The 23,464-nt window shown below is 42.7% G+C and overlaps 2 protein-coding genes across 19 annotated transcripts in view; one reads left to right on the top strand and one right to left on the bottom strand.

Annotated features, from left to right (window-relative positions):
* The window catches only part of Kdm5a (lysine demethylase 5A), a 78,155-nt gene extending 75,483 nt beyond the window's left edge, over window positions 1–2,672 (bottom strand). For 2 of the 3 annotated variants that reach the window (NM_001277177.1, NM_001277178.1), the window contains 2 exon segments: window positions 430–507; window positions 2,072–2,644. In NM_001277177.1, coding sequence (NP_001264106.1) covers window positions 430–507; window positions 2,072–2,236 — 243 coding nt within the window. In that variant the 5' untranslated portion in view covers window positions 2,237–2,644. 3 annotated transcript variants of the gene reach the window in all.
* An 82-nt stretch (window positions 2,673–2,754) lies between these two features.
* Ccdc77 (coiled-coil domain containing 77) overlaps window positions 2,755–23,464 on the top strand; it is a 31,533-nt gene continuing 10,823 nt past the window's right edge. For 2 of the 16 annotated variants that reach the window (XR_015685588.1, XM_087657654.1), the window contains exons 1-6: window positions 2,755–2,787; window positions 4,417–4,490; window positions 11,808–11,861; window positions 14,316–14,553; window positions 16,023–16,165; window positions 20,720–20,816. Coding sequence is in view for 10 of the 16 variants with exons in the window: in XM_087657654.1 (XP_087513780.1) it covers window positions 11,824–11,861; window positions 14,316–14,553; window positions 16,023–16,165; window positions 20,720–20,816 (516 nt within the window). In the remaining 6 variants the exon portion in view is untranslated. 16 annotated transcript variants of the gene reach the window in all.

Raw genomic sequence — 23,464 nt, 5'->3', positions numbered from 1 at the left:
CCCTGGGTTCGGTCCCCAGCTCCGATAAAAAGAAAAAAAAAGAAAGAAAGAAAGAAAAAATAGTTTTCTGCTATCCTATTGAATGAAGAAGCAAAGAAAAAAGGGGTAGTAACTACTTGAAACAGTCTTAAAAGACACGTTCCTCAAATACCATGTAACTATTATTCATTAAATCCCAATTAACACAAATTCTGGGTCTTGGTACGACCTTTTAAAAGTTCTCTATCTAAAATCCTAAGGTAATTAAGAAAAGCAAATTATTTTTTGGCAAAAAATAAAATCCTAAGGTAAGCCATGAGGAAACTGGAGCTATATAAAACTATGGTAGAGCATTTGCTTAGTGTGTGAGAAGCCCTGAGTCTCAAACACCACCACCACTAAGGAGGGAGAAAAAAACCCAGAAAGCAGAAATATTGGTCTAATACTCACCTCAAGTTCATTCAGGCGCTGGACTCTGGGAGTGAATCGGAAGGTTTTTACTTCACAAGCAAATGGAGGTTGCCAATCCTAAATAGAAAGAATTATTCTGGTAATTTAGCATAGAGCTGCCACAAATCATAGACTATGTAAGTCTTTATTATAGAGACAAAAAAAGCCAATGTACTTATAGTTTATATTTTAATATTACTTGAAAAACAATTTTCAAATCTTACCATCTCAAAATATAGTTATACTCTCCAAGGTTATCCAGGAATACAATGAGCGAGCTTGTCAAATGCAAAACAGTGTCCAATAAACACACAAGTTTACCAAGTAAAACTTAAAAAAAAGTCAACTGACTTGAGTATGGCACATGCCTGTAATCCTAGTACTCTGAAGCAGAGGCAGGAGGCTTAAGAGTTCCAAATCAGCCTAGACTGCACAGCTTGACCATCTTAGCAAGGACAAAACTCATTTGAGTACTTGCTAGGAAAGAAATCCGCACTGTAGAACGTTTGCAGCCACAAATTTGTTCTACTTTAACAGGGCACAGGGATCTCATTTAAAAAAACATCCCCGAGTGCTGGTTTTCAGCAACATTTGAACAAGGTTTTTCTCCCACGTGACTGAGGATGGAAGCAGGGGCCTTGCAGCACTCTCCCTCACTAACAATATCATTTGAAAGGCACCTAATGAATTAAAAAAAAACTCTTCTGACCTTGAGCATATCACTTAACCTCCTAGGGGATTAATTCCACTCATTACGGGGTATCATCTGCGTTCCTAACCGTACAGTGAGGTAATTAATCAATTTATACGCAAATTTGATTATTTATATTACAGCTTAGGAATCTTTATCCCTTGCTTTCTTACATCTAGAGATTTCAACGTTTTCTTACATCCCCATTTATTGACCAATTCTTTCTAAACATCGACATTTTAAAAAACAACTAAATAATGCTCTTTATCTTCCTCGAGGATGCCTTTCCTGTTGCAGTAATAATTAGCATGGGGGTTCTAGTCTAGTGACATCACCCTGTAGACAACCTGAGTTCGGATTACATTTTAAGAAACCCGAGTAGTGGCCTGCAAAGGTTTGATAAACTGAGCTTTAGCAGGCTTGGACACAGAAACAGTCGACAGAAGTGGGATTTTTTTTTTTAATACGCAAACAGAAAGGCTGTGCATGAGCGAATGACAAGACACTTTAAACGCCTTTCCCTAGGAAGGGCCTGAAGCCTTTTCTTATCCTTACCTCCAATCCACACTACAATATCTGCGCCCAAATAAATTCTGAGAGGAAAAAGTCCCAGAGATTCCTATTACTTTCTTTTGAGGGCGGACCTGAGAGCTGGTGAGATGCCTGACAATCTGAGTTCGAGCCCTCCTGAGACCCACAACGCAGGAAGAGAATCGACTCCTACAAAATGTCCTCTGACCTCTCAGCGAACGCATACGCATCCACAATAAAAGGTAAAAGTGGACGTGAAACTGCGTTCAGAACCCAGGGCAAAACATCCTCAAAAGTAGCGTCGGGACATCAGGAGATGAGGGAGGGGCCCCATGAAAGCACAGAAGAACCGAAATAGGAGAGCTACAGCAAGAGTTAACGACCCTCCCGGCCGCCCCACACCCCCTCAGGCTCCGCTACCTTGGGTGGACGGATTTTGCAGATGCCAGTTTTCTCAGCCAGAGGCCGGATGCGACCGATAAAACTTAGCGGGTCTGTGAACTCCTCCCAACTGGGCTCAAAGACCGGGCACTCGGGCGGCGGCACGAACTCCGCCGCGTAGCCCCCCGGGCCCACGCCCGCCATGGTAAAAGCCAGGGGGCCCTGAGGTGCACAAGCCGGGAAAGGCTGGGTGACGGCCGCCAAGCCCTCTCACGTCTCCTCACAGGGGCCGCAGCGCATCTTCTTAGGAGAGAACTATTCCTCACAGAAGACCCAGAAGCGCTTCCTCCCGTCGTTTGTTATTGTTTCCTTCAGGGCTTTTCCTCTCAGGGACAGGACGCTTCCGGAAGTTAACGTACTGCTAAATCAGTCCGCCACCGCAGGAAACAAAATCCCACCGCCGCCACGTCTAGTCGGGTCTTCTCGCCTTCCTCCCTTCCATGACAGCCGGCGTGCCTTTTTTTCTCAGCTTGCCGGTCAAGGTTCTGCACTCTCCGTCCACTCTGGGTGCGTGGCCCCTGATGGCTCCGCGACCTCTCCTCGAGAGGCGAGGAAGAAGCTACCCCGCAAGGTGGAACGCGCTCTTCCGGCGCGCGGAGGAATGTGTAATGCCTCAGAGAGCAGAGGTAGTGCTTCCGGTGAGGTGGTTCCTGTTCCTCTTTGTGTAGTGGGGGTGGGGACGACACGAAAACAAGGTGGGCCCCTCTCTGGCTGCTCTGCTTTATTTGTTCTCCGAGACCTGTTTTAACCCAGTTGTCTACGTTTGGACAAGTAACTAACCCTTGACAGAATCTCCCGTCTCTGTTTTCTTCTTTCAAATGCTAGTCTTGTACGAATAATTTCACTCGGTCGCTTTCATACGGGTCTCTCGCTTCTCCGTGACCAATTGGTTTCGGTCCAATTCCGTCATCGTATGGGCCGGCCTTAACCAACACCAGCTGCGAATTGCTTTTCTCACTACACAGGGAACTATATAGCTCCTGGCCTTGCTCTTCTAGCTGTTGGTAGCGGTCCTGAAACCTTATTCGAGAAGTAAGCAGGACCTGAAAACACCTACTTTGCTAACCTTTTCAGTTTGCTATGAAACGGTCACCTTGTTAGAAACCGCTACGTGTAAGGTCGGGCATGGTTACGCAGGCAGAGAGTTCCAATCAGCAAGGGATGTTTAGACAGGAAAGAAAAAAAGCGATGTTTCTGGTGTACGCTCCTACAATTCCCTTATGCGTTTAAGCCTGACTCTACAAGGTTGAAGGCAAGAACCGACTCCAAAAGTTATCCTGTGCCCTCCACATCCATACGCCTACAGTCGTGATATGTGGACACGTGGTTTAGGGGCAGTCCCAGCTGCATATGAATTTGAGGCCTGATTAGGCTACAGAAGACCCTGTCTAAAATAAGAAAACTCCCTGTGTGCTATAGATTCTGGGGAAGGAGATGTAGAAAGATCACCATAAGGCCTACCTGGTATTACCGAGTTCCTGATCAGTCAAGAATACACGGGAAGGAGGGCTGGGGATTTAGCTCAGTGGTAGAGCGCTTACCTAGGAAGCGCAAGACCCTGGGTTCGGTCCCCAGCTCCGAAAAAAAGAACCAAAAAAAAAAGAATACACGGGAAGGGACAGAACAATGGCTCAGCTGTGAAGGGCACTTGCCACTAAGCCGGAAAATCGGAGTTTGATTTACTGGAACCCACGTGGTTAAAGGAGAGAACTCCTGAAAGAGGTCCTCAGACCTTGTCACGGGTCCACACACTTAAATATACATATTCACACATTAAGTAAAGAAAAAAGTGAACAAAAGTGGGGAGGGTGAACTACGTAGTACAACCCTGTCTCAAAAAAAAAAAGGTTCTATTCTGCTAGTCAAATTGAACCCAAGTCCTTGAACATATTAGGCAAATGATGTGCCCTGAGCAATAACTCCCGTCTCTGTCTCATGCGTTAAAAAAAAAAAAGTTATATAAAAAGAAAGAAAAATGGATACAGGAAGGTATGAATTATACACAATTACTAAAATAATTTATAAGACGACTTAGGTTATTTAGTACTTAATCTGAAAAAAACAAACTATGCACATAAAAAATAAAATTCAAGAGACTTTTTTTGGTTATTTCTGTGTTTGTTTTTTTGTTGAAAGCAAAAGAAGCAACTTTTACAGGAAAAATAAATTCAAGTAAATGGAGGATAAACACATTCCAAGTATGACATATTTATCTGTAACTTACCAGTGTTAGGGTAGAATGAAATTAATACCTAAGTCTGGTAATTATTTGGCAAGGCTATGAGAGATGGCCTCTGATGTCTTTCATTTTACCTTTGAGCCAGGGTCTCCCTGTTCCGTTCAGACTCTTACTGTGCTGGACTCAGATGATCTTCCTGTCTCAGCTCTGGAACTACACGTATGTACCACTCCTAAGCTTATAATTTAATATCATAGAGCCTCATATCAGAGTAACAGGAGTGGGCAAATCCCACTGAGTGAAAAGGGTTAAAAAAGAATGAGTTTCTACAGAAATGTCTTTTAATTTCAACAGGAGTGGGGTTGCTTGATTTTTTTCAGTTCTAGGGATTGAACCCAGGGCTTCTCACATGTAAGTATTCTGCCACTAAGCAGTTTAAAAACCGTTGCGTGTAGGTGTAGCTCAGTGGCACAGAACACGTGTGGAAATTGGAGGAAAACCTGCTGGAGTCAGTGAGTTCTCACCTTCACCGTGTGGGTTCCAGGAGTTGGCTCATCAGGCTCGCCAGCAAGTGCTTTCATTGGCTAAGCCACCTCAGCAGCCCCTTATTCTTTGTCTTAAACTTTATGTTGATGCAGGGTCTCACTCACTAAGTTGCCTGGTGTGCTGTCTTTGAACTGAATTCCCCTTCCTTAGTTTCTACACCTGGTTGGTCCTCAGACACTTTGTTGACAGCCTGTTATAGCTGGGTGGTGGAGGCATTTAGGAGGCAGAGGCAGACGATATCTGAGTTCATTGACAGCCTAGTCTACACTGTAATTAAAAAAAAAAAGCACTATCGGGGATAGAGGAATGGCTCTATCCCCTCACAAGCCAGTAGCACTTGCTGTTGCCGCTCTTTCAGAAGATTTGAGTTCAGAGCACCTCATCCACGTTGAGTGGCACACAACTGTCTGTAACCACAGCTCCAGGAGATCTAATGCTCTCTTTAAACTTATGTGGGCACATACACATGTAGAAAATGCACACAAGTATACAGTTTTTTCTTTTTTTTTCGGAGCTGGGGACCGAACCCAGGGCCTTGCGCTTGCTAGGCAAGCGCTCTACCACTGAGCTAAATCCCCAACCCCACAAGTATACATTTTTAAAAGATTTATTTATTATATATATGTACACTCGCTGTCTTCAGACACACCAGAAGAGGGCATCAGGTCCCATTACAGATGGTTGTGAACCACCGTGTGGTTGCTGGGAATTGAATTCAGGACCTCTGGAAGAGCATTCAGTGCTCTTAACCACTGAGTCATCTCTCCAGCCCACATATATACATTTTTAAAGATCTCCCTGTAGTATAGCCATACCTGGCAGTCTGTTCTCACTGTAAGATAGCCATACCTGGCAGTCTGGTCTCACTGTAAGATAGCCATACCTGGCAGTCTGGCATTCAGAGTGATCCTCTGCACTTTACTAACGTTCAAGATCAGCTTAGGCTACATGAGATCTTGTCTTAAGTCAAAATAACATATTCATTTTAAAAGTATTGAAAGTCAAGAAGTTTTACTTGCATAGATTGCGTGTATGGATATTTATATTTTCCATTCAGTAGCAATTAAAGCTAACAAACTTGGCATGGCAGAATATCCCATAATTCCAGCAGAGCAACACCTAAGACATGACAATCAAGGTTTCAAGATCACCCTGGAATACATGAGTTTGAGGTTCCTCCTCCTCCTTTTTAAAAATTGGAAATATATAGGAATGAGTGAACCATGCTTTTAAAATAAATATTTATGCTATAATTTATACCATTATACTAAAATTTTAGACATGTTTATGAGTGTTTTGTCACCATGTATGTATGTAAATCAGATGTGTGCCAAGTGCCCAAGAAGGCCAGAAGAAGGCATTGGATTCCCTGGAACTGGAGTTAAGGATGGTTGTGAGCCACCATATGGGTGCCAGGAACCAAATCAGGGCTCTCTCCAACAAGAGCTACAAATGCTTTTAACTCTTGAAACATCTTTCTACCACATATATATATATATATATATATATATATATATATATATATATATATGTGTGTGTGTGTGTGTGTGTGTGTGTATATATATATATATATATATATATATATATATATAATTTGTTTTGTTTCTGGTTCTTTGAGAAAGAGTTTCACTATGTATCCAGGTTAGCTTGAATCTTGCTATGTAGAGCAGGCTAGCTTGGGACTCACAGAGATCCTCCTGCATCTGCCACTCAGATTCTAGGACTCAAGGCATAAGCCCAGCATATTTGAGGCAGGGGCAGGCAGATATTTGTGAGGCCAGCCTGGTCTACACAGCAAGTTCTAGGGCAAGACTACACAGAGAAACCCTTAAACAAAACAAACAGGGCTGGGGATTTAGCTCAGTGGTAGAGCACTTACCTAGGAAGCGCAAGGCCCTGGGTTCGGTCCCCAGCTCCGGGAAAAAAAAAAAAAAAAAAACCAAAAAAAAAAAAAAAAAAAAAAAAAAAAACAAAGCAAAAAGTGTATCCCATCACCCTTGACCCAAAACACATTTTAATGGCTCTCTCTTGTTTGCACATTTGTTGATAGAACCTGGTGCTGAATTCAGACTTCAGGAGCCAGGGTTTCTTAACGGAAACAAGAATTCTACCACTGAACTATACTTCCCCCACCCCCACGCCTGAGGCCAAGAATTTCCCAGGAGCTAATTAAAATAGAATAACAAAGGGAAAACTATAAACTCTCTCCTTATTCTTTCTTATGACATGAATAGGAAAAGGAATGTTATTTGAAATATGACACTGAAAAATTGTGTACACTTATTGTGAGCCACTGAAGTTGACATAGGCGTGAAAGCTTCACTTTTCAAGTTTTCCAAATTTTAAGGCAATGCTACTCCACAGTGCAGAATTATTCCTTTCTTGTGTAGCTTCCTTTTATAGATCCTCTTTTGTTACTGAGACAGGGTTCCCCGACTAGTGTTGGGTTTAAAGGCATGAGCTACCACTTTCAGTTCTTCATATATCCTCCCGATGTTTAAACTGGCTAGACATAACATTTGAATATGTAATCTCTTGACTGGAGACATTGAACCCTACATCTAAGCCAAGTCATAGAAGTTTCTTTCTCCCCCTTCCTCCTGTTTTGTCTTTTTGAGACCCACGCTTCTAAATTGCTATTTGGCCGAGGAGTACCTTAAACTCCCCATCCTTTTTACTTCCCTAACCACGTATTGTGATCACAGGCTTGTACAGCTCCATAGGATTTATGGAACTTTTCTTAGGCTCACTTGAAACAAATGACAAGGCACTCTAAGGTATTCCTGTTATCCGCTCCTGATTATGTATGCCATTTATGCAACCGATTTCACTAAAGAAAAGTAGTTAAGTAAGTGTAGACTGAGTTGTCAAAACGGATGAGTAATAACAACCAAGGAATACTTAACCCGTCCCCATCCACTCCGTACCCCGCCCCCATTCTGTCTTTGCGGAATGCCTCGTGCAGTGAGAAACTACACTTCCCAGGAACCTCTGCCGGTGAGGCGCAAGGCAAGGTGGGAAGAGCTGCTGGATGAACAACCGTCCTATTGCTGTGCAACCTGAAAGGCCGCCTGAGCTCGTGAGCGATTGGTAGGATTTCGTAGACGCTAGCTGATTTGAGTTGTTTTTCCGTTGCGTTGTTGGATTCCAGGGGTTAGTGCTTGGTGAGTGTGGATTTCGGGGTAAAAGGGTGAAAGGGTTTTAGGGTAGAGGTTGAGAAGAAAATCTGGTGGTATAAAAAAAACCTTCGTAATCTGTGTACAGGAGACTAAACCTGGGGTCCTTAGGAGATTTGGGACCAGTCAAGTGAAGAAGGTCTGCAAAGAGAACTCTCCGGGACGCGGAGAACTGTAAGAATAACTGAGCTAAGGGTTGGGGATTTAGCTCAGTGGTAGAGCGCTTGCCTAGCAAGCGCAAGGCCCTGGGTTCGGTCCTCAGCTCAAAAAAAAAAAAAAAAAGAATAACTGAGCTAAGATCTGGTCAAAAAATGTGTGAACTTGCAAGAGAATAGGATCCAGACGCCCTGGAGATGGATCGAGTACCGGCTCCCTCTTCTTCCTGCTTGCCTAAACTTCAGTTTACTCGTTTGTAAAATAAGGGATAATAAAATATTTCAGAACCAGAGCTTCCAGGGACTAAGCCCCTACCCAAAGACTATACATGGACTGACCCTGGACTCTGACCTCATAGGTAGCAATGCATATCCTAGTAAGAGCACCAGTGGAAGGGGAAGCCCTGGGTCCTGCTAAGACTGAACCCCCAGTGAACTAGACTGGTGGGGGGAGGGCGGCAATGGGGGGAGGGTTGGGAGGGGAACACCCATAAGGAAGGGGAGGGGGGAGGGGGATGTTTGCCCGGATACCGGGAAAGGGAATAACACTTGAAATGTATATAAGAAATACTCAAGTTAATAAAAAAAAATATATATATAAAAAATATTTCAGAAAGTAGTTATGCAGATAAATACAGCTTTTTAGGGTTGTGGTCAATATGTAGAGTGTTTGCTTAGCATGTCCGTGGCCTTGAAATCAATCTCTTAAAGCTACAAAACAGAAACCAATACCTTTCATAAGAGAGCCTTTCCTGCCTTCGAAGATAGTATTAGGATGGCCTCTGTCTGCCTGGAAGATAGGTTATCGTAGTAAAACTGTAAATACTGTCACTTTCCAGTGAATTTTTTTTTTAACTTTAATTTTTGCTTTTTGAGACGGGAATCTTACTCTGCAGCCCAAGTGGGCTTGCAATTGCACTCTATGTACCAGACTGGCCTCGAACTTTGGCAGTATACTCCTGTCTCAGTCTTCCAAGTGCTAGGATACAAGTGCACAATCATTTTGTGGTTTTTGTTGTTGTTTATTTGAGATAAGACCTCACTCTGTTCCAGGCTTGCCTAGAACTTAACTCTGTACCCTAGGCTGACCTTAATTTTGCGTGATCTTCTCAGTGCTAGCTTTTATTGACAGAAGCCACCACAGTTGGCTTTCTAGATTGTTTTGAATGGAAAAACTCAAAAGAAAGAGATGAAGAAAATAGTTTTTAAGATGAATTTTACATACAGAATAGACTTGATCAAGTGAATTTACTAGAGTTATGAAAGGAGTCATAATTAAACTGCCAGGAAGCTCATGAACAAAGGCATAGAACCAAGAACATGGGTCTGGCATCGTGTTTAAGCTTTTAGTCTCAGTGCTCAAGAGGCAGAGGCAGGCAATCTCTATAAATTCTAGACCAATCTGGTTTACATAGTTCCAAGCCAGCCAAAACTGCATAGTGAAATCCTGTCTCAAAAACAAACAAAAAGGTACATTTTATAGAAATAGGATGTGTTTGGGGAAAGAGATAAGTAAGTCAGGGGAGAGAGCTTAAGCTCTAAAATAGAAAGTTCTGAATTCTAGGCTTTATTTAATGTTCATGTCTATATAAGTACCACTGATCCATTTATAATTTGTTTTGTTTTTGTTTGTTTTTTGGTACAAGGTGTCTATCACCATATAACTCTGCTTATATGGAACTCAGACTGGCTAGGAGACTCAAGAAAAGGAGTGGCCTAACCTTTCTCTTAAAAAAAAAAAAAAATCATTAGACAGGGGCTGGAGAGATGGTTCAGTGCTTTAGAACACTGGCAGCTCTTCCAAGGGACCTGGGTTTGATTCCCAGGACCCACATGGCAGCTCACAATAGGAATGCATCTAGTGCACAGACACACATGCAGGGAAAACATCCATACACATAAAATAATATTTTAAAAATTATTAGAGCCAATTATAAAAACAGTATAAGTTGGCTCAGCAGGTGGAGGTGTGATCAAGCCAGAGAGGTTGACTGCCCTGGTGATTCCAGGGAGTAGGGATTCCAGGGAGTAGGGATAGAAACCTGACTCTTTAGGTGTCCTCCTGTCTCCATGTGCACACACATACACATATTTTTTTAAATAAAAAACCAAGATGATTTTTCCTCCCCAGTTAGATGTCAGTTGAGATAGAAATTATAATCATACAGAATTTTTTTCTTTTTCTATTTAAGTATATATTTTTTAATTTTTGTTTTGTTTTCCCGGCAGTAGAGGATTAGAACCCAGGGCCTCACATATCCTGGGTGATCACTGGCAAAGATAAAAAGAGTAGAAAAAGCAAGTCAAAGTATTTTTGGCTCTCTGTTCATTCTAAAATTGGCATGAATAGTCTACCGTAATTTCCATGGACTATGTTGCTAATTTTAAAAAGTTTTCTTTTTTAATTTATTATTATGTGCATGTGTGTGTGTGTAGAGGTCAGAGGACAATTTTGTGTGGGTTCAGGGATTATACTCAGGCTACAAGGCTTTCTAAGCCATCTCTGCAGCCCCTGTTTGGTAATTAGAAACTGGCTGGACAGTGATAGAAGCCTGTAGTCTAGGTGCAGGCTGAGTGAGACTGCCAGTTCCAGACAAGCCTATACTATATACCAAGATCCCGAAACAGAAACAATTTGAGTGAGCTTGTGTGTACCAGGCATGGTGCTAGCACAGACCTCTGCTCATGGGACTTTGAATTTGGAGGGAGGAAGATCAGAAGTTCAGTGCCAGTTTAAGCAACATATGTGAATTTGAAACCAGCCTGGACTCCATAAGATCCTGTTATGGTATGGGTGGGGAGATAGCATAGTTGTTTGCTCAGTATACACAGAACACTGAAGTTGATCCGAAGAACTACACAAATTGTGTTTGGTGGCCCCTGCATTCTGGAGTTGGAAGCAGAAGGATCACAGGTTCAAAGTCATTCTCAGGGGTTGGGGATTTATCTCAGTGGTAGAGCGCTTGCCTAGCAAGCACAAGGCCCTGGGTTTGGTCCCCAGCTCTGAAAAAAGAAAAAAAAAAGTCATTCTCAGATACATAGGGAGTTTAAGACCTTAAGTTACATGAAACCTTGTCAAAAACAAATGAACAAATAAACAAAGCAGTTGAGATGTGGTGGTTCCAGGCCAGCCTGGTTTACACAGTTAGTTTTAGGACACTCAAGGCTGCACAAAAAAACCCTGTCTCAGAAAAACACAAAACCAAAAACCATACTTAGGGCTGTAGCTGAGTGGTAAATGTGTGCCTCATACACATAAAAATAAGATATATTCTCCCCCAAAAGTCTTTTTTTTCTGGCTGGAGAGATGGCTCAGTGGTTAAGATCACTGACTGCTCTTCCAGAGGTCCTGAGTTTAAATCCCAGCAACCACTTGGTGGCTCATAACCATCTGTAATGACATCTGATGCCCTCTTCTGGTGTGTCTGAAAACACCTATAATATACTTATATAATAATAAGTAAATAAATCTTTAAAAGGTTTTCTTTTCTTTACTACAAGTTGGATAAGCAGTTAAGAAAATGCCCAGCGTTGGTCTAAGTAGACTCTCTTCAGGAGTCAAATGTGGAAACAGGTGGGAAGTGTGTGGGATAGCCTATATTTATTTATTTACTTACTTTAACTTCCTGGCCCTCATCGTCATTTTGTGTATTTGATAGGTATGAATAAGGCAGAATGAATTTTACTCCGACACATACACCCATCTGCAGAAAGTAAGATATTTGCTTATTTATGAGTTATTAATGAATCAATACCACTTTAGGTTTATCCAGTCAGTATAGGAGATAAGGGGACAGCATTCTTTCTAAATCTCAATTCACTGTTCTCATTCAGAGTCTAGTTTTTTGCGTGAGTGGGGTGTGTGTGTGTGTGTGTGTGTGTGTGTGTGTGTGTGTTGGTTTTGTTTTTTTTCAAGTCATTTTCTCTGTGGAAGTACTAGAACTCATCTAAGTGTGAATGGAGGGGTCCCAGGGATGCTAGCTCTTGGGTCATAGGGAGTAACCAGTATGTAAATAGGAGGTGAATTTGCTACATAGCATTCATCCCTCACCCGCACAGCTTCCCTACTGTAGAGTGTGAGAGTTACTCTTATTCTGTGCGCATTGATGTTTTGCTTGCATGTATGTCTGTGTGAGGGTTTCAGATCCTTTGAAACTGGAGTTGCAGTCAGTTGCGAGCTGCCATGTGGGTGCTGGGAATAGAGCCTGGGTCCTCTGGAAGAGTAGCCAGTGTTCTCAACCACTGAGCCAGCTCTCAAGTTCAAGTCACTCATATCTATTGGCCTCTTTTTCACTCTTTGAAAATAGAATTTTATTTCTATCATGTTTTTGTGTAGGGTGCTCGGGATGTGGTGCTACAAGTCCAGTCCCTAAAAGCTGTCAATAACCAAGGAAGTGCCATTCGTCACCTATAACCCTGGCAATCTTGTGCAAAGTTTCTGCACTCTAATGTCTGTTTTGTTATGGTATAATTTGTTTATGTGCATAGATATTTTGCCTGCATGTGTGTTTGTGCACCTCTCGTACAATTGATTGGCTCCCCTGGAACTGCAGTTACAGGTGATGGTCATGAGCTGCCATGTGGGTGCTGGGAATTAAACCTGGGTCCTCTGGAAGAACAGCCTGTGCTCTTAACTGCTGAGTCATCTCTCTAACCCCATATATTATAAATTTTAGACCACCAAACTAGATTGGTTTTCATAGGAGGACTTCTGCACTGTTTCTTTTTAAAAATTCTTTTATGTGATTGGTTCTTTTTTAAGGGTGGTAGTACTTGGTACACATTATGTGTAACCCTGGCTTGCCTAGAACTTACTACATAAACCAGGTTAGCCTTGAACTCTGATATACCTGCCTCACTCTTTGTTTTCTAGCACTTACTGTGTTAGCTTAAGTCTCTTGATTATTATTTTACTATTATTTTAATGGTGTGCTATTGCAGTATGCCTGCATGCCAGAAGAGGGCAATGGACCCCATTACAGATGGCTCTGAGCTACCTTGTGGTTGCTGGGAACTCAGGACCTCTGGAAGAGCAGTCAGTGCTCTTAACCACTGAGCCATCTCTCCAGCCCCCCAAGTCTCTTGATTATTAAGAACAAAGAAACTGAACTTTCTTTTCCAGTCATTCATTCTTTTTTTTCGCCTTTGCGATTTGGGTTGGTCTGGAACTCAGTGTAGCCAAGGATGGCCTTGATTTCTGGCCCTCCTTCCTTCACTTCCTGAGCACCAGGATACTTTTACCATTTATGCCATCTTGTCCTGATATTTGCAGTGCAGTTTCAGAAGCTAGAGTTTAGCTAGCTTCTGGAAAGATGTTGTTCCTGTTGCTATGTACCTTATATTGGATTTTCTAGTGGGTATTATATACTTTTTTTTTTTAAAATCTCGATCATTTGATTTTACCAATGAAGGCTCGGGAACCAGACTGCCTGCTCAGAGAGGCAGAGAAAGCATCCAACTGACATCCCAGAAACCGTTCCTTCTCTCACTACATTTCACAAAAGCTCCTTCAAACCACGTGTCCCTTCCATCTACTTATTGTATGTCTCTCTATCCATCTTCCTGACTCCCTCTTAGTCCCTGGATTTTTCTTAATAATCCTATGTTCATTTCCTGTCTACTGGCTGTGTGTTCTGCCTCTTAACCTATGGTTGGCTTAATTTAATCCTGTTTACAATATTTAAGCATAACGCTCTTGAATTAAAGGTATATAAGGCTGAGCCACAGTACAACTAAAAACAGGTTTTCCAGTCAATAGCAGTGTCAGTTCCCAGTGTCTTCCAAGATCCTGCAACAGTATTATGTCGTATCCATTTATATTGTTCATTTAAATGTTCCTTTTAGTCTCTGCTGTTTATTTTAGATATTGTTTTAAATCATTGATACTTAGAAAACAACTCATAAGAATTTTCAGTAACCAGTTTGACTCAAACTTTTGGTGCATGTGAGCACTTAACACCACTGGATGTGGCGATGATGGCCTTAATCCCAGCACTTGGACCATAGATACAGGTCCATCTTTGTGAGTTCAAAATCAACCTGGTCTACATAGCCAGGGCTACATAGAAAGACTATCAAAACAAAACACCCATAAACCCCCTTTTATTTAAAAAAATGTGTTTCACAAGTGTTCAGAAGATTTAATATATGCTGTCTAATTTCACTAGAATAACAGTTGCCTCCAGGCGTGGTGCTGGCTCTGGCTTTGATGATACCAACAGGTGGAAGAAAATGGCAGACTCAGTGGAGTCAACTCCCCTGCCTTCAATAGAGGATCGTCTGGCTGTCCTTCACCCTTCTCAGGAGCTTCTGGAGTATTATCAGAAGAAGATGGCTAACTTTGAGGCAGAGAATGAAGATGTGCTGAAGAAGTTAGAGCTCTACAGAGAAACTTGTGAAGAACAGGTGAGAGGGGTGGGGGATTCCTGTGGATCCTGGAGCTCACTGACCAAGCCTTGATGAACTGCTGGTGCTGCGTGCGTGTGCGCGCGCACACACACACACACACACACACAGAAATAGAACAGGGGAGGTGTGTGGCATTCTCCAATGCCCATGCTGTTGGCAATGAAAGGAAACTTAAGGGCTTAGTCATTAACATCTAAAATTCCCAATCACACTAATCCTGTAGCTTGCCTTTCAGTTTGCCCTCCTTCCTTTTCTTCTTCCTTTCTTTCAGTAGTAGATACTGAACCCAGGGTGAAGCCTGCTTACCTGATGCTCTGTCACTGAGCTACATCCCCATCTCATCCTTTTTCTTTTTGGCTCAAATCTGTGCACAACTTAATACCGTCACTTGAATTCTCTATTGGAGAAACTGTCATTTAGGTATATTCCTATACAAACCTTATTCTCCGTTATTAATCGTTGTCTTGGAGGCTTACTGCTTCCTTCTGCTAACCCAGGCCTAGTCCTGGAAGCTTCTAGCCTCCATACCATCTTACCTAGGCCTAGAATGTTTTCATCCTCTGAGACTGACTGCTGCATAAGCTCACCTTTCCTAGTTCTTTCTGAACTCCGGCTGGCTGGTTCAACTCAGCTGTTCTGGCTCCAACTCTTCTCCAAGCTGACTGATTCAGTCTGTGTGTTCTCTCTCTCTCTCTCTCTCTCTCTCTCTCTCTCTCTCTCTCTCTCTCTCTCTCTCTCTCTCTCTCTCTCTCTGCCTGTCCTTAATTGCCCTGCTTGGCCTCAAACTAACTCTGGCAATCTGTTCTAATCTTCTAGTTCCTTCTCATTCTCTGGTTCATTCTGTCTCCATCTGTGTCTAGCTTGTTATCTCTGTAACCTGTCTCTGTAAAATTCTCCCAGTAAAATTGCTTTCTCTTCCTTTCTTCACTGCCCCTTAAATGGCTTCCCTTTCCCCTCTCTCTCTTCCTGAGAGTTGGGCACACCTTATTCTGTCACATATTTTTCTGATTCATATCTTTTTTTTTTAAATATTTTATTCATTTATTATATATGAGTACACTGTCGCTGTCTTCAGACACACCAGAGGAGGGCATCAGATCCCATTACAGATGGTTGTGAGCGACCATGTGGTTGCTGGGATTTGAACTCAGGACCTCTGGAAGAGCAGTCAGTGCTCTTAACCGCTGAGCCATCTCTCCAGCCCCTGGTTCATCTCTTACCTTTCACATTGTCTGCCATTCAGTCAGACATCACTTTCAAACACTTCTACAAATGAACTTTACCTTCATTGTTTGGGATTAAAGGTATGGGCTAAGGGCTGAGCCATAACTAGAAATAGGTTTTTTGTTTGTTTTTGTTTTTTTGTTCTTATCGGTAAATAACAGAGTACGATCAAATATTCTCCATATCTACTAAGATGTTTCCTTTGAAACCTAATATGTTTTCAACTATTATATTGTTTCCAGCATAACCTCGAGTGGAGCTTGCAGCAGAGAGAGGGAGAGATTGCTGAACTGCAGAGAGCCCTGAGCGACATGCAGGTCTGCCTCTTCCAGGAAAGGGAGCATGTCCTACGACTCTACTCAGAGAATGACCGGCTAAGGATCAGGTACTGCTCAGTGCTTAAGAGTGAGTGCCTCTCCCGAAACGGACTGAGTTCAGGTCCCAGCACCGTGTTGGGCGGCTCATAACTACCTTTAACTCCAGTTCCAGGGGATCCAGGGTCATGTTCTAGCCTCTGAAGCCATTATAAATATGAACATAGAGTCACATGTATACAAAGAATTAATAAAAATATTAAAAAAAATAATTGGGTACTGAATAGAAGGGAAACGTTAGAATGAAAACTCTAGGTTACACTTCAATGATGAGATGTATCTACAGTCATTCTCTTTGGTTGTGTCCCAGGGAACAAGCTTTGATAGAGATTTACCTGTAGGTAAATCTAGGGAGGTTCTTAGAGAACAACACAGCACCTCTGAGCAGATAATTTTGGCAAATATTACCACGGAGAATGTTAGAACGATGATAGGGTGCTTAGAGGCCAGCCGCACAGCAAGCTCTAGGATTAGAGTAGTCTTTCTTGTGCTTTGTTTGGTTTTTTGACTTTTAGGTTTTTCAAGACAAGGTTTCACTATGTAGCCTTGGCTATCCTGGAACTTGCTCTGTGGACCAGGATGACCTCAAACTCACAGAGACCCACCTGCTTCTACCTCTGCCTCTGCCTCTCTGCCCCTCTGCCTCTGCCTCTCTGCCTCTCTGCCTCTCTGCCTCCTCTCTGCCTCTGCCTCTCTGCCCTTCTGCCTCTGCCTCTCTGCCTCTCTGCCTCTGTCTCTCTCTCTGCCTCTGCCTCTCTGCCTCTCTGCCTCTGTCTCTCTCTCTCTGCCTCTGCCTCTGCCTCTCTGCCTCTCTGCCTCTCTGCCTCACCTCTGCCTCTCTCTCTGCCTCTCTGCCTCTGCCTCTCTGCCTCTGCCATTAAAGGCCTGCACCATCCCCACCTGGCTTGAGCACATTTTCATCTATTTTTTTACCCATTTATGTGACATTGGAAAAATGTAAATTCAAGTCATTGCTAGTTCTTTTCTTCTGTTGTAGTTTTGGTAACTTTGTTTGCTTGTTGAAGCAGGGTCTCATTCTAGAACCCAGGCTAGCCTGGAGATGACTGTGTTGCCTAGGCTGTCCTCTAACTTGTGCTCCTCATGCCTCAGTCTTCTGAATGCTAGGATTATAGTTTTGAGCCACCATGAGCCGCCCTTTTGTTGTTGTTTGAGTTTTATTTTAAGTGCTTTTAAATTTTTATTTATTGCCAGACAGTGGCCATACACACTTTTAATCCCAGCACTCAGGAGGCAGATGCAGGAAGATTTTTTTCCCCCTTAAATCATGTACCTCTGGCTGTTCTGCCAGCCTCTGTCTCCCAAGTCATGGGACTAAAGGCATATTCCACTGTGTTCAGCATGTGTATGTGTATGTGTAAGTGTGCAAACATACATGTATGGTAAATGTGTGAGTGTGCATGTCAGTGGCTGACATCAGGTGTCTTCCTCATATGTAAAAATATGTTTCTTCCATCAAATGTAAAGCTATAAACTTATTATAAAACCAAAATAAATAATTTAGCCCAAGGATGGTGGCACACACCTTTTATCCCAACTCTCGGAAGGTAGGTCAAGGCCACCCTGGACTACAAAGTGAGTTCTAAGCTATCTAGGGCCACCCAGTGAAACCATGTCTCAAAACAAAACAAAACAAAACAACACCCAACAAAATATTTATTTTATGTGAATGAATGTTTTGCCTGCTTGCCTTCATGTATGTATATATAGATACACACACACACACACACACACACACACACACACACACACACACACATGCACGCACACACAAACGTATGCCACCTGTGTGCAGGAGCCAGTGGAAGTCAGAAGAGGGCATTGGATCCACTGGATCTAGATGGTTGTGAGCTGCAGAGTGGGTGCTGAGCCTCAAACCTGGGGTGTCTGCAGGAGCAGTCAGAGCTCTTAACCGTTGAGCCATCTCTCCAGCCTCCCCTCTTGCTTTTGAGACTGGGTTTCTCGCTGAGCCTGAAGCACTCCAGTTCTCCAGCACTCTTCTGTTCCTGCCTCCTCAGCACTGCCAACCAAAATCACGCTTTCTTTTCCCGGTGAGGCATCATCTGGCCTTTTTTTGGAGGCAGGGATTAGGCAAGGCTACTCTATAATTCTTTATCCTTCTTTTCTCAGTTTCCAAGTGCTGGGATTACAAGTGTGCCATTATGTCTGGTTGTTTGTGCTTTGGAGAGAATGTCCTGGCATGCCCTAAAATCTTCCCTTTGTCCTGTCCATGTGAAATAATCAGGTTTATCATGTACTGCTCCAAAGTTAAAGAACTGCCACGGCCTAGGGAAGGACCTTTGAAGCAGGCTCTTGTCTACCTTGTGCGCACATGGACTTCTTTCTTCTTCAGGCCGTGGAACCGAGGCGTTTGCCTCATTAGTCCACATACCTGAGACCCAACTACTGTGCTCTAGCAGAGACTCATCTGCATTGAAACCTCCTTTGGAGGTGTCCACAATCCATCTGCTTTGTATAGGTCATAGTAGTGAGTGAAGGGAAGAAATTGTGTGCACTTCCCCCAGAGTCTTTTATCCTCTGTGTGTCTTCTTGACCAAGTAGGGAAGGCTAGTTTGAGACGTTTCCCACTGGCTTACCTCTGAAGAAAAAACAAAACAAAGACAAAACCAACCAAACAAAAACCCCAATTCCCTAACTTGGAAGTTGTGCCAACTACCAAGTGTGTACCTCTAATTAGACATTGGAAACTGGGGAAATGAGTCTGGAGACCTAGTAGACTCACTGTGGACTAGATCTGGGCCAAAATTTGATTACTAGGATGGTCCCCATATGACTGATGCCATGATGCTGCTTCAGGTTACCAGGTAACAGCTCTCCTGAGGCCCTGTTCCCAACAGGCCTTGAAATACTTGTGGAAAACAAGGGCTTGTTCTGGGAGATAAGGTTCTCCTCTGGCTTATCGCCTGGGAAATTGGATAGAGGGTGTGTGTGTGTGTGTATATGGGAGGGGGTGGGGGGCAAGAATACGGGAGCATGCAAGCAGGAACATGTGTGCCGTGGTGTTTGTGTGAAGGTCAGAAAACAACTTTTAGGAATCAATTGTTTTCTTCTACTACGGGTTTCAGGGAATGAACCAGTGCCAAGTTTGTCCAGTGAGCACAATAATTCACTGAGTCCTCTCGCTGGACACAGATTGTGGGGTTATCTTTATGGTACTTGTTTGTTTTGGAGGAGGGTGGTGGCCTCTTTTCCTCTTTGATTACTCTAATTGTTCATCCAAAACCCATTAATTCCTCCCCTGCCCTGCTCTTAGGAGCAGTGTTCTATAAATCATCTGTGTCGTCAGCTCTGAAAAATCCCTTTTCAGAGTTTCCTTCCTTGGACTGTTCCTGACCTTAGCTGCGTTAGGTTGGGTGCCTTGGGAAACAAACTGCACTAGAGATTTTCTTCCGGGATGCATGCTGTAAGTACCCTAGCAAGAGAGGAACAGGAGGAGAACTGCCCCTGAGGAAACGGGGAGTCTGGCTGGGCAGTGGAGAACTTTGACTATGATTCAGTTTTGGCAGGTTCCAGTCAATACCATGGGGGCTCTGAAGCTGAATGGCTTTTCAGAGTCATCTGAAGTGAGGCAAGGAGACAGCACTGAAAGCAGGCTGTCCCTGAGGAATGGGAGGCATAAGGAGGGAAGCGAGTGTCCTTTCTCTTGAGGGAGAATGGACTGTTAGCCATGTGCATGCTGTATTCCTTATCAGGGCTGCAGAGGAAGACCAGCTGCTGTACTCTCCTAGAAACAGCTAAGAGATTATTCCCCAGCCCCTCTTTGGATTCCTGAATTGAAATACTTAATCTTCTAATAGCTGGAACTAAGATACAGTTCATTTTTAACTTGTGGGTATAGTCATTTTTTAAAATTTATTTTATGTATATGAGTACACTGTCACTGTCTTCAGACACACCAGAAGAGGGCATCAGATCCCATTACAGATGGTTGTGAGCCACCATGTGGTTGCTGGGAATTGAACTCAGGACCTCTGGAAGAGAAGTCAGTGCTCTTAACCTCTGAGCCATCTCTCCAGTTTGGGTATAGTCATTTTAAAACATCAGAAGCTGAGGATATAGCTCAGTTGTAGAATGTTTCCATCGAGTGCACAAAGCTCTTGGTTTGTCTCTAGCACCACATAAACTGGGTGCGGTGACATGGGCCTGTTCTCTTAAAAGCAGACAGAAGAATGAAGGATCAGAGTTATCCTTGGCCCTACAACAAGCCCAAGTATGACCTGGGGATATGTGAGACTGTCTCAAAAAAAATAAAAATAAAAATCAAGAAATCTTTTGAATTCTGTTTTGTTGGTTTGGTTTGGTTTCGTTTTAGACTACTATGTAGTCCTGGCTGGTTTAGAACTCACTGTATAGACCAGGCTTGCATTGAACTTCCAGCGATCTTCTGCCTCTGCCTCTGCCTCCTTTGTGCTGACACTGAAGGTGTGTTCCACCACCACTGGCCAGAGGGAAGTCTTTTAAATAGAGATGGTTACTTACATGGGGTAAGTGTGTAATGATTTTTTTTTTTTTTATGAGAATTGCAGGGAGCTGGAGGACAAGAAAAAGATTCAGAATCTATTGGCTCTTGTGGGAACAGATACCGGCGAAGTGACCTATTTTCTTAAGGAGCCTCCTCACAAGGTGAGTAATTTCTACTATGGTCTGATGAGTGTGACCTTTGCAGGATACAGGTAAGGGTCCATAGTCAGACCCTCTACTTGCCAGCAGTGACTCATGGAGAGCAGTGAGCCAGCCAGTATCTGCTGGAGGCTTAAAGTTCTTCTCTGCAAAAACCTTGTGAAGATTTTTTTTTCAATATTAAGAAACTGTCAAGGGACCAGAGAGATAGCTTAGCAGTTAAGAATACAGACTGCTCTTTCAGAGGACCTGGGTTTTATTCTGAGCACCCACATGGCCGCTCACAAACCATCCGTAACTCCAGTTCTAGGGAATCAGATACACTCCTGGACATGTACACAGGCAAACACCAGCACACATAAAATTAAAACAAAAAAAAAATCTCTGAGTGCTCTCTCAAAGTATAACACATTTTCACTGCAAATTAAGTCTTCAGAGTTAGTCCTGCACATCATTTCTGCAAGGGAGGGGGCTGTCACGTTACCAGACCTTAATTTTAATTATGCTTTTATGTGTAGTTCTTTGTAAACGCTACTAAACTTAGTACATTTTCTACTTTAAACAAGAATTTTTTGCCATTGAAAATGCAGACTGTAAAGACTATTAGAAGTACATTTAAGGTGTCATAACTCTGAAAACTCAGAATCCCTCCAGATACTGACTAGTCACTGATCCTCAAGAGTCACTCGAGAGTAACTTGCCAGGAATTTGAAAACACTGAGAAAAGTGTTTATTTGTTTTCATTGTATGTTTTAATTCCAAATTATATCATTGTTGGTGAATAGGTGTACTTTGGTTTTCTTGGTAAGGAAAAAAAAGAAACGTAAAGCCATGGCTCCCTGACCTAGAAGCGTGAGGCTCTTCCATCCCCAGCGCCATACCAGACAGAACAAAAAGCAAACTGAAGCTTAGACAGGGCAGACGTCTTTGCTGAGATTACAGAGGAAAGCAAGGCTAGTCTTTGTGAAGAAGATATTTCAGTACTGACTTTTTTATACGTATGATAAATTAATAATGGTCTTTATCATAAACACACAGATGGTGAGACACACTTTAATAATCCCAGCACTTGGGAGGTGGAGGCAGGAGTATCCAGTTCATGGCCAGCCTGCATTCTGTGAGATCTGGAGAACCAAAACTATAACAAAATCCCACACAGACAGAAGTCCATCGTATAAAACTAATCTATCCCCAGAGAGGATAAATAATCATAAACAATACAGTATTTATATAGGATATATATACATATATATGCAGTATAAATATATGTTTTTTCCAATCATAGAAATATTTATGAGCATATATGTACTATTTTAATTTTTTTTCTTTTCTTTTTGTATTTTTTGAGACAAGGTTTCTCTGTTTAGACCTGGTTGTCCTTGAACTTGCTCTGTAGACCAGACTGACCTTGAACTCAAGAAATCTGCCTACCTTTGCCTCCTGAGTGCTGGGATTAAAGGCATGCACTCTAGGCATATTCCAGTTCTTAAAATTAATTTATGTTTATTTTATGTGTATTGGCGTTTGCCTGCATGTAAGTCTGTGTGAGAGTATCAGATCTTGGAGACAGTTTTGAGCTGCCATGTAGGTGCTGGGAATTGAAGCCAGGGCCTCTGGAAGAGCAGTCAATGCTTTTAACCATGGGGGCATCTCTCCAACCCCCTATTTAAATTTTTGGGGTGTTGTTATTGTTGTTTTTAAGTTTTGTGGGTTTAGTTTTTGAGACACTGTCTCACTGTGTATCCCTGACTGTCCTGGAACTTTTTGTAAACCGGACTGGCCTCAGACTCACAGTGATCCATCCATCCTGAGTACTGGGATTAATGATGTGGGCCTTGGGGTCTGGAGAGACGGCCTAGTGGTTAAAAGCACTTGTCCTTGCAGAGGACCTGGGTTCAATTCCCAGCCCCCACACGGAGGATCATATCATCTATAACTCCAGGTCCAGAGGATCTGAGGACACCAGGCATGAGCATGGTACACATACATGTATGACGGCAAAACATACATAGAATAAATAAAGATTTGGGTCAGATTTTTACTTTGTGTGTTAAACAAACAAAGAAAACCCCAAGGTGTAAATCTGTAGCCCCAGTGAGTCTGACCAGCAGGTAAGCAGGTCAGCCATGAGGTCTGACCTCAGATTTGTTGTCTGAGGGGCATGCCACCTTGCTTGGCTGCTTCTCATTTTTTTTTTTTTTTTTTTTTTTTTTGGTTCTTTTTTTCGGAGCTGGGGACCGAACCCAGGGCCTTGCGCTTCCTAGGTAAGCGCTCTACCACTGAGCTAAATCCCCAGCCCCGGCTGCTTCTCATTTTTGTAAAGAATAATTTCTCTGTAGCATTATCATATATACCTAATGTGCATAGTTTTACTATTCTCTTAGTGTCCTTGTCAAGGGCACCTTACTTTTTTGAGGAAGAGGTAAATTTTGAGACAAGGACTCCCTTTGCACCCTCGGCTTGTCTGGAAGTTAATATGTAAACCAGGCTGCCTTCAAACTCTTAGAGGTTTGCCTGTGTCTGCTGCCCAAATGCTGGCATTAAGGGTATTCACCACCACACCCTGCTCAAAGAGCACTTTTTAAAATATATTCTGTTAAGTTGCAGTGTGAATTTATTTATTGTTAATTAGTTTGTATTAACATTGGATT

Source organism: Rattus norvegicus, chromosome 4, assembly GCF_021556685.1.
Source record: "Rattus norvegicus strain SHRSP/BbbUtx chromosome 4, alternate assembly SHRSP_T2T, whole genome shotgun sequence".
NCBI classification, from domain to species: domain Eukaryota; kingdom Metazoa; phylum Chordata; class Mammalia; order Rodentia; family Muridae; genus Rattus; species Rattus norvegicus.
Note: the sequence above shows the minus strand (reverse complement) of the source record. Positions and strands in the feature narration are given on the sequence as shown.